Source organism: Equus przewalskii, chromosome 2 (genome assembly GCF_037783145.1).
Source record: "Equus przewalskii isolate Varuska chromosome 2, EquPr2, whole genome shotgun sequence".
In the NCBI taxonomy this organism is placed as follows: Eukaryota; Metazoa; Chordata; class Mammalia; order Perissodactyla; family Equidae; genus Equus; species Equus przewalskii.
The window spans coordinates 55021095-55031879 of NC_091832.1; the positions used below are offsets into that span (position 1 = coordinate 55021095).

A 10785-nucleotide genomic window follows, 5' to 3' on the forward strand; every position below is an offset into this window, starting at 1 on the left:
AAAATTAAAATGTTGGACTAGATAACTTCCAGAGTCCCTTCTCTGAAGTCTATGAGACTATGAGATTCCCTGAGCACCCTTAAAAAGCAAGGACAGGATAAGGCAAAGAGGGAAGCCATGTGGCAGCAGGGACCAAAGGCCTGACCCCAGCCCAGTCCTAGATTTGCCTTCTGGCTCTCTGTGGTCCATCTCTTCTCTGATCCTCTACAGAAGTATGAACAAATGAATGAAGAAAAGTCCATCTCTCTCAAGCAGGCATGTGTGGATTATCCAGTGAACAATTCTGTTCCCAAAAAGTAAAATACACTTGAGAGATGCTAAAAAACTTTCACCAAATGGGCACAATGAGGTTTTAAGAAATTTAATCAAATTAGTAGGAAGTAAAAGAAAAATTGTCTCAACTTTTTTAAATACCAGAGTTTGCCACTGGGACTTTCTAAAATAATATTTTGCCTTTGAAATTATATTAGGTCTTAACTTTTAAAATTTCAATCCATCCCAAGATTAACACCAATAAAAATGCTGGCCAGCTGCTCTCTTACCTCCCAAAGCCCTTGTCTCTCTTCCCAACTCCTTATCCCCACGCATTTCTGTCTCCTACCTCTCCTATTTCTATTGCTTACGTCAGCGGAATTCCTTTGCAGCTCAGGCAAACTTTTCTTCTTAGCAACACAGTTTCAGAAACCCCATACATGCTGGTTACCTGAAGACCTTCTAGCTAGACTCTTTGACATCACCAGCACGTCAACCTAACCCAGATATGTGTGCAATGCTGGGTTTGATTTAATTACAACAACACACTGTCAGAATACGCAAATCTGCTTAGTTTGAGTAGGAATGATTCTGAGGAGGCCGAATAAGTTTGCAAAATTGCTCAGCTGAATTCAGCTGCTTTCCATGGGGATTTTCTCTGGAGGAAAAGAAAAACAGATAAAAATGTAAGCCCGGTGCCAGCTTAATACAATGTGGGGAATCGACACAGGGAAGGAAATGATATTCAACGAAAGGTGCAGAGAAACTTTAGGACCCAATCTATTTTCCAACAGTAACATATTTAAGGATAATCTCTAATGTTAATATTCAGCACAGAAAAGACGTAGAACACTCTCGCTTGGCTGTTAGACTATAATAGTAAAAGTATAAAAATAATAGGACTTGGCTATATTTGTCCCATTTGAGCCCTTAAAACTTCTCTGGTCTCTAAGACAAAGCTAATTCTTTTTCTTTCTTCCTGTCTTTTGAAAGAAAAGGTCTCATCAAGATGTCCTAGTTATTCTTTATTCAATTTCTTTAATGACATTCAGTCCTCACACCAGCCTCATAAGCAAAGGGAAGTGGAGGGTGAGAGAGGTTCCTGAACCCACCAGGGTCCCCAAACAATGGCTCTGGAATCAGGTACGAGGATAGTTGAGGTGAAGGAACTGGGTCCCTGAGTTACTCAGATAACCAACTCAATTCTCCTTTCCCTTTGCTGTATAGACAAAGCCTGAGTGACCAAATCCAGGTTCAACTACTTTAGTTAAAAGGCTTTTTATGGTTATTTCCTAACAAGCAAGGCTCTAAGTCTGAAGTTCCGGATAACTGTTTTTTAAAAACTGAACAACACTGTAAAATAGAAAAAGAAAGGAAAAACCAAACAAAGAGAAAAGAAAACTGAATTTGGCACTAGGTTACGAGTGTGCTCCTCACTACCGTGGAGAGGCTCAGAAGTGCCCTTTTTTCCTAATGAATGAAAATGAAAGTTGTTCCTCTGCTCCTCAGTTTGGCTTAGTTTGGTTTGTTTTATTCTAGTACTCATTTGGAGAACCTTTTACCAGAAATACTCTCAGTTTGCTTACAGGCCGCTTTCATCCTCCCTATCTCCTCATGGAGTCTTTGGAGAGAGAAAGAGAAAAAATAAAACAAGCTGCGCATGGGGGGGGGGGGGCGCGATATGAGAAATTTTATCCCAATCCTGCATCTCACCTGCATTTTTCAGAAAGGGGGAAAGACGAGGGCTGAGGGATGGCTGGGGAAGAAAAAAAGCCCCAGCCTTGGACCCTGGGTGTCCAGTCAGCCAAACTCCTGCTCAAGACAAGCAAATGTGCCCTTTCCCCTCCAAAATCGTTTTTAAAATTCAACCCTCAACTTTCAAAAATCTGTCTCTAATTTCAAACTCAAATAAGCGCACAGCATGGTGGCTTTTGTTTTGTTTTCTTCTCCCCAACTCCTCCCTGCGATTGCATAACAAAAGTGTCTAAATTCACACCATCTGGCCGGTAAAGACACTGGCCCCACTGCCCGGCTGGCCCATCTGATCAGGGCCCTGTCTAGCCTGCGCCTTGTGGCAAAAAGTCACAGCTGTGGGGTTTGCTCGCGCTCAATACAACTCTGTTATTAGCCAGCTGTAGGCCTTGAGACGACTTCTGTTCAAATTATAATATCTTTTAACCCTCTGAGCATTGAGGGCACAGGGGTGGCTGGCAGCAACATAACAACTAGATTTCTCCTTGCTAATAATTGGCAAAATGAACTAACGCAGGGAAGGGGAGAGCAGAGACAAACAGGGAAGGGAGAAAAAGTTATTCCTGAAGAGATTTATTTGTTCCTCCCTCAAAGCTAAACAACAATTTATGAGCTTTTTTTTTACTAAAGATTACAGAAAATAAAACCATTCAGGGAAATTCCCAGGTATGCCCAAGAATACCATGCAAATGAAACAAAGTATCTGCAATAATCATTGAGAAACAGGGCATCGGATTCATCCCTCAATCATTGACTGCTATAACTGGCTCTTAAAATGTGGGAGAAGGAACTTTTTCCCCTGCAGGAGAATCAACCAGCTCCGACTGACAGATTGAATGAGAACTTCCCTTTAGATACATCCAAAACCAGCCACCAGCCCAGCTCATCTCCCAACACACACACACATGCACGCACGCGCGCTACAGACATGGTACCCATCCAATGGATCATTTACCCATAATTAATATTTGTTTTAAATTCTAGTTTTGGAAGAAAATAGCAGAGCATCTTCCCAGGTCTCAAATGCAGAGAAGTTACAGTACATTAAATTTTTATATTGTGTTACTAATGCAGGCTAAACTAGAGGCTTTAAAAATTGATGCTGCTACTTAAACAGCATAAAATGAAGAGGATTTGATTGGGCTTAAAAATAAAAATGTCAGCCTTAACTACAGCTGGAGGGGGCTTGCGAGTATTATTTAAAGTGATAGGTATAATTCATCAGACAATGGGCCAGTTTGGGGTTTTCTTTGCTTTTCTTTTTAAGAAGATTGTCTCTCCAAACAAAGACACTTAAAAAGTATAAAGAGGAATAAAAAACTGCCCTTCAATTAGCCAACCAAATTAAAGTGTTCTGACTATTTATAATCTAGGTATTACATGCATGTTCATCTGGGAAGTGCATTTTTCTTTCTGAACGAATCTACAGAGGGGCCCTGGGATAATGAAGCAGCTCTCTGCTCACTCCATCGCCCGGTGCCTCATCCGGCAAGGAAGCCTCCATTCCCCTCAGCTGCGGCCACTGGCAGAGTGGAACTTTGCATTTGGCAAAGCTTGTTTTTCCAATACTTGGTCAAAACCAAAACAAACATGTCTGATTGTTATGGTTTCTTCCTGACTGGGTTGAGAGGGAGACCGGCTGCGGGGAGCTCCCTATAAAACAGTCCAAGCTAAATCAGACCGCCTGCAATTACCCGAAACTAGCAAAGTCTGAAATGAAAGACATTCACTGAAGCAATAGCAGAGTAAGGAAGAACTGAAGCTTTCTCTCCAATCAGAGATTCTGGAGGAAGAAAAAGGTGTATCGAATAAATATTTAAATGTTTTTGGTAAAATAACCACCCTCTTCCCAGAGTTTCCTTTTTAGGTCCTTCCTCGTTTGCTGTGGGATCCCCGATACCCGGCACATTCTAGGCACTCAATAAACATCTGTTGAGAGAATGAGTAAGTTTATGGATGAATTTCTTCTGATTTTTAATTTTCTTCTAGTCAAGCACAAGAAACGACTCAAAATGGAATGGATTAGTCTCTGAAAAGAAAATGGGGAAAGGCGTAGGAGACTGCACCTCTCACGACCTGGCCGTCAGAACCCAGCTGTTGCTGCAGACCGCAGAGCTCCCTGAGCCGGGCCTCGCCCCACCCTCCCACCCACTGGTGGTGAACCAGACTGATCTTTCTACCCTATCGGTCGGGCGTTGCTCCTGCCTATGAAACTCCCCGGCCACGTGAAATCCTGGGAGAAGCAACATCCCTGCAGGAAGAAAACGCTGCCGCATGTAGACAGGTGCCTCAGCTAGGGGGAAGCGCCCCGAAAATGGGCCGCTCGACCCTCTGGTGGTCCCTTGCCCAGACTGCGAGTCGTTCCAGCGCCTGACTCAGTAACTCCACAAGTGGCCCCTCCCGGAAACCTACCGCGAGCGGCCGGATCGCCGGCAACGGAGCAGGGCCGGCCTCGGGTAGGGGACCGGTTCAGGGAAAGTCCCGATGCCAAACTTGGCCGGGGGCTGTCCGCCCTACCCGCGCTGCTGCGGGCCCTGGACCACAGAGACCTGCCACGTAGCGGAGGAAACTCCTGAGACGCTAGGGGGGTGGTTCTGGCTTTTCTTCCCGAGTCCTAATGGATATACTCTAAGAATCTGGCCTTTAAGAACGGGTCCTAGGGACTCGGCCCCGGGTCGGGCTGCCCGCGAGGCTGCCTCCCGCGCGCAGTCACTCCGGACAGCCAGCGCCCCGACGCCCGAGCGCGGCGGGTGCAGCTCCCCTGCCCCGCTCTCCAGCGAAGCCTGCAGGAAAAGGCGGCTCTTACCTGCACATCACTTCGTGTGTCAGGAGAACTCGGCACATTTCTGGATTCTTATTCTGTCCCTCGTAAGCTATGGGCTGAGAAGGAGGGATGGGGGGAGGGGAGCAGGAAGGGAAGAGATGAGGGGAGTGGAGGGACAAAGAGAAGGGGACTTCAGAGCAAGCACAAAATCGGTTCCTCGCACTGCCCACTACTGCATTAGGAGTCCCCGCTCGCAGCACAGAATCTGAGCTGTGGCCTGGTTAACTCCAGCAAAATAATAATAGAGAAGTTAACCCCAATGAAGACATATTTCTTGCAAAAGGGAATGTTTAGCGGGGCTGAAGCTCCCAATAACTGCTTCCCCTCTTCATTCCTTTGTTCGCTTCCCCCCACCCGCGGCGTCTCCCCAGGCTGAAAAAAACCAGGACAATTGTGGAGACAGAGAAAAAACTTTTTTTTCAGAGTGGACAAGGTGCGGGTTGACGTGGAGAGAGGCAAGTGAAGTCTGACCCAGGAAAAAGTGGAGGGTATGGGGCGGTCAGGGACAGGCGGGGGGCAGGGGACGGACAGGGCCCGGTGAGAGGAGGAGCAGAGTGGACCGCCGGGCTCACCTGCTTGGTCACCGAGTCGATGAGCCTGACGTACAGGTCCTGCTCCGTGCGGACGCCTGCGGGGTGGGGACGGCACGCGGTCAGGGACGCGGAGCTGCTCCGGGCACCTAAACCCGTCCCGCGGGGGTGCCAAGGCCCAGGCAGCAGCTCCGGGCGGGAGCGCAGGCTGAGCCGTCCTCGGAGCAAAGACCACCCACCCACCCCCTGGCCCTGCCCGCGCCTCCCGCAGCCCTCCTCTCCCCAGGTCTAGAGGCCAATGCAAACGACCCCGACAAGGTCAACCGCCTTCCTTAAAGGAGACCAGGGAGGGCGCGGCGGCAACCGGCAGGTGCAGGGCGCTCACCATTGCTGTAGAGGAGCTGTAACTTGTAGTGGGTGCCATTGTTGGTCTTCTCGTTGCCTTGTTCCTGAAAAGATAGGCGCCTTCGAGTCCCTTTCTTTCCAGCCCCCCCAAAATGAGAGCAAGAGGAGAGAGCACATCCCTATACCGTCTCCCGCTGCCTTTCTCCCCCTCACACTGGAGCTTTGAGCAACCCCCTGCCCAGACCCGGGTCAAAGGGCAGGAGCGTCTGCCACTGGCCAACCTCCCAAACTTGCCAAAGCTCCAAGCCAGTTGACTGTCTCCAACCCTCTGTCCCTCCCCGTTAAAGATGTCCTCAAATGTGTGACAACGAGCCAGGACAAATGGACACCGAGTCAACGCTGCCTTTAGACAGACCCCACCCAACCCATCAGGTTCTGCCCATCCTTAGGAAGCCCAAGGCTTCTCTTGGCAGAAACGTGAAGAGATCTACCACTTGGAAGGGCAACATTCGGCCCTATCCTGCCACCACTGGAGCTTCCGGGGCGCGAGCTCAGGGACCAAGGCCCAGGTTCTAAAGGGGCCTCTGGAAGAGCCTGCTCTGAAGCTCGCATTGTACAGCTGAGGAGACTGAGGCTCAGAGAGGGCAAAAGACTTTCCTTTCATCACACATCGGCTTCATCTGAGATCAAATCCAGCCCCTAAACCCAGGCCTGGGTGGGGAGCAGGCGCTGCCTTGGGGAGCCAGAGTGGCAGAGAAGGCTGGGCTTCGAGTTTCCACCTAGTGCCTATTTAACCCACCCTGCTGGCGCTGGCAGGTGCAAAATTATAAAAGGAACCCGGAGAAGGCGAGCGCGGCGACCTTGGATATACTTTTAAACTATGCTCTAGTCGCCGCGGTCAGTCCATGACCAGGCTCTGCCAAAGACCCAGAGGCTCAGTGCGCAGAGCCGCAAGCGCCCCCCGCAGCGCGTGCTGCCGGAGTGGGGGCGGAAGGAGGCGCAGCGAAAGAGGCTGATGTAGAGGCTGGGGGTGAGAAGCCTCGATTTATCATCCCTGTTGATGTGAGCGGAAAAGTGTCGCAAGTGACAGATGGAATCTCTAGTGCGTTGCAAGGAGGTAGTTATTAGGCCGCGAGGGGAAGAGGGGACTCCGCTTACTTTGTCGTTCTCCACAAAGTCTACGAAGGCGGTGCGCTCGATCTCCACCGGTTGCCCCTGCCTGTCGTAGAGCGCCAGGACGAAGTGAAAGAAGTTGGATTTCCTCAAGTTGGAGGGAGGCTGCTTCTCAAAGTGGGCCCGGGACAGGGCGACTCCGCTGCTCAGGAAGAGACACGGGGGACACCGGACACGGGGAAGGAGAGAAAGACACGATGTTACCAACGCGCCCACGCGACATTGCAGAAGGTTAAGGGTCCAAGTCCTGGGTCCAGAATTCTGGACCCCTCTGGCCTTTTCCCACTTCGGATTGAGAAGCGAGGACTCCTTAGAGGAGTCGCAGTAGCCACGGGGATCGGGTGGCAGGGCCGATGCCGCTAGCCGCTGGCTGCCCCTGCCGGCTGTTCCAGTCTCCAGGTGTCCCAGAGCCGGGCAGCTCACTGTCGGGCCTTCAGAGGAGACCAAAGGATCTCGGCTGCGGACCCAGGCCCGGAGCGGTCCCCCGAGGCGGCAGCCCAATTTCTTGTCCCGTCGGGCCGCCCCAATCTTCTCCCTCAGGTAGCCCCGCCAATTGGGTCAGGATTCGGAACTGGGCCCCTGAGGTTAGGGGAATAAGTGCCTTTTTACTTTTGAAGTGACCCTTTCCTTCACTTTCATTGGAGTTACCCGTCCTGGCGTTACTGCCCACAACGCCCCCCACGCTATTTCCGAAAGACTGTGGGCGAGAATCCCCTGGGGGCGGGCAGGGAGCCCAGAGCCCAAGTCTCGGTGCTGCGCCCCGAGGCCTCACCCCCGCTTCCCTCGCTCTTCCGAAAAGTTACTCCCGGGACAGCGGCAGGGAGGACTCCCCGTGACCAGTACTAAGGACCGCGGGCCACGGAGGACAACACGAACTGGGGACCCCGCCCCCAAAATCGCTGAGCTTGAAGAAGCCAAAATGTTGCTAAGAAACAGAAGGTGTCCTCGCCTGGGGCCTAGATCCCCGCTCAAGCCGCATCTCGGAGAGCGGCCAGCCGAATCCGCGGACCTCGAATCGCACACTGGAGGACCCGGGAGGCGCCCTCGAGCGTAGGGAGTATGTGCACACACCTCCCTGCCGACCTGTCGCGGCCGGGGACAAACTGGCCGCCAGATCACACTTAACAGGAGACTCGGGACCCAGGCGAGCGCGCATCTGCCCCAGCTGCCCCGTGGCGCTGGGGTCTCCGGGCGTCTTGCCCCAGGGCGTGAGCACTTACACTCCTTTGAAGAGTGTGAAATTTTGGCTAGAATCCCCCACTCAGGCTTCCTGTTCCAATTTTAACAATTATTTGATCCGGGGAAAGAAGGAAAGCAGGGGAGGTGTCTTTAAGGAAGCTCGGCTTAGGAAATGCGCCGCGGAGCCGGCTGAGCAGCGCTGCCTGATTTCTCTCGGTCTGCAGCCGAGCGAGTCCCCAGACGGCTGCGGAAAGCCGCCGCCGCGGTGAGCCGTCTGCCGAGGGATACTGGCGCGTCCCAGCCTCGGCCAGGAGGGAGGAAGCCGGCGCCCCCCCAGTTCTCCGGAGCGAGGCGACTTTTGCTTCCTCTTCTCCAAGAGTGGCGGCTGGTTCGCTCTACCCGGGACACCTGGAGACGTGGCCTGTCTGGGAAAGGAGGAATTTCTCCGCGTGGTGTCGGGACTTCGAGGGGGATAGCCAGGAGAGCGGATAGGGAGGCAGAAGTCGTGGGAAGAAGTTCGTGGGTTCTTTGGGGTAAGGGGGCTGTCTCTCGAACACAAGGACAAGGCGACCACAAACTCCGGCTCAGCAGTGGTGATGAGGGAGGGGGACCAGAATGTCTTCGTGGGGTGGCACTCTGGGCAAGGCGTTTAGCATCTCAGCACGGGGATGCTTAGAAAGAAAGTCAACTTCAGGGACTCGCCAAACTACAGGCTGGCGATGCCTGCGTTTGCGGCGCGTCGCCTTTCCTCGCCTTTCTTCTCCTGCGGCTCCTTCTACTGCTACTCCTTCGTCTTTTCCCTTTAATCTCTTCTCTCCCCTCAACCCCGCCTGCTTGCGTCTGGCCCACTGTTTTCTCTCTGCGCGCGGACCCTCCAGCCTGCCCCCTCCCAGGGCTCCCGGCCGCTTCGCCTTCCCAGGCAGCCGCTCCAGCCTCTCCCGCTCCTCCCGCCGCCATCTGGCCGCGGGGCTCCTGGGCTCCGGGAATCGCCCGGCAAGATGCGGGAGGAGAGGCGCTCGCAAGCGGCGCAGGGAAACCCGGGAGTGGCGAGGAAGCCGGCTCTGCTCCCGCGGCCGCCGCTGCCAGCTGCGGCCCGGGCCCGCCTCGCAGGACCAGGGGCTGAGCTGCGAGCCGTAGGATACTACTTGGTTGTTTTTCCTCCTAAAGACTGTTCCGTGGGGAAGTAGCAGGGGAGAAACACAAACTACCCGGGGAGTTCAGAAACTCGAGTGTTGGCTGCGGGGCAAGGGTTCCCTGACTGCAGCGACCTGCCGGCCCCAGCGCGTGGGGCCAGAGCGACAGATGGGGGGAGAGCGAGCGAGCGAGCGAGCGGGGTGGGGGTGGGGGGCACAGAGAGACAGAGACAGAGCGAGAGAGCGAACCAGCGAGACACTGCGAGCATAACTGTTCGGCCGTCTCGTTACCTCTGCGCCGCGACGTTGGCATCCACCACGCCGACATTCCGGACCCAGGACCTGACCGAATCCATCTCGGTCCCCAGTGATTTCTCTTTCAGAGCTGGTCCTCTTCCTAAAGTATCTTGAATCCCAAACATTTAAAAAGTCTGCTCTACTATCGGTTTAAAAATAAGAGTTACAACACTGTCCTCACTGTTCCCAACGCTGTCACGATACCGTCTCCTCCAAAGCAATCCAAGAAAAGGGATCAAGTGCCGAAGTTTCAGACTCTCTTGGGGGGAAAAAATAATGATAACCCGTCCTTTGCTTCACGCGTGAGGTGCGGACCGATGTAGTTAAAGTTTGGGTTTAGCCTCCGCAAGTTCAGATCTGCCGCCTCAGGCCCTCCGCCCTAGGTCGCTCGCATCCTTCCAGCGGCAGCGCTGCCTCCAGAAAGTGATCACAATTTAGAAGCATCACCTGTTCTGGGAGAAGCAGGAGGAGATTGATGGCTGCCTAATCTCTCCCCTTCCTCCTGGGCCCCCCCTCCCTGCTCCTCCCCACCGCGCCAATTTAGAAAAAAAAAAAAAATCCCCAACAGAATCAGTTGTAAAAGGAAAGGGAAGACCCGGAGCCGAGCGGAGGCGGTGGCTGCGAGCGCCGCGGAGCCGGGCTGCAGCCGCGCGCCGGCCCCATGAATGGGTTACTACGGCCCGGACCGCGGGAGGCGGAGCCGAGGCCCGATAAGGAGCCTCATTTGCATGGACGCTCGGGATTGGCCGGCGCTGGGCAGGCCGGGCCGACGTCCTCAGGCAGCGCGCGGCGCGCTCGGCGTTGCCGGGAGGCCGGGAGGTGAAAGGGGACAGAAAGCTGCAGGCGCTGCGTCCTCGCCCCAATCCCGTGTGCGTGCGTGGGATGGGGGCCCCCAAATCCCACGCTGAAGCAGGGTAGACGCGCCCGCGCGCTCTGGTTGCGGGAGCGGGAAGCTTCGAGGGCTCCTGCCTCTAGATGCAGATTTTTGTAGCCTGCGGAGAGGCAGGCACGTTCATTCCCGTGGCTTGGATCTGTGAGCATGTTTGTGGAGAAGCGGAGAGTGTGACCACATGTACTTATTTTTTGTGCAAACGTTCCCCAGTGTAACCCAGTTCCCTGAACGGCTCTCCTCAGTCTCCTGGAGTTACATGGTGACACTTAGATTTTGCGTGCGGTTTACAAGTTGTTGAGAGAGGAGGATGTATGAATGAAAGCGGGGGTCGGGTAGGGGCTCGAACATGGCTCATAGTGCTATTCAAATAAATAGAGGGTCGGGGAAAACGGTCAAGGAGCTAAGGAA

The 10785-nt window shown here is 53.4% G+C and overlaps 1 protein-coding gene across 1 annotated transcript in view; it reads right to left on the minus strand.

Annotated features, from left to right (window-relative positions):
* The window catches only part of EBF2 (EBF transcription factor 2), a 187192-nt gene extending 177020 nt beyond the window's left edge, over positions 1-10172 (minus strand). The window contains exons 1-5 of the mRNA XM_008535733.2: positions 9480-10172; positions 6862-7018; positions 5744-5807; positions 5401-5456; positions 4811-4884 (exon numbers count right to left, since the gene is read on the minus strand). Of these exons, the coding sequence (XP_008533955.1) occupies positions 4811-4884; positions 5401-5456; positions 5744-5807; positions 6862-7018; positions 9480-9610 (482 nt within the window). The 5' untranslated portion in view covers positions 9611-10172. The remainder of the gene's footprint in view (positions 1-4810; positions 4885-5400; positions 5457-5743; positions 5808-6861; positions 7019-9479) is intronic.
* Between the last annotated feature and the right edge of the window lie 613 nt (positions 10173-10785).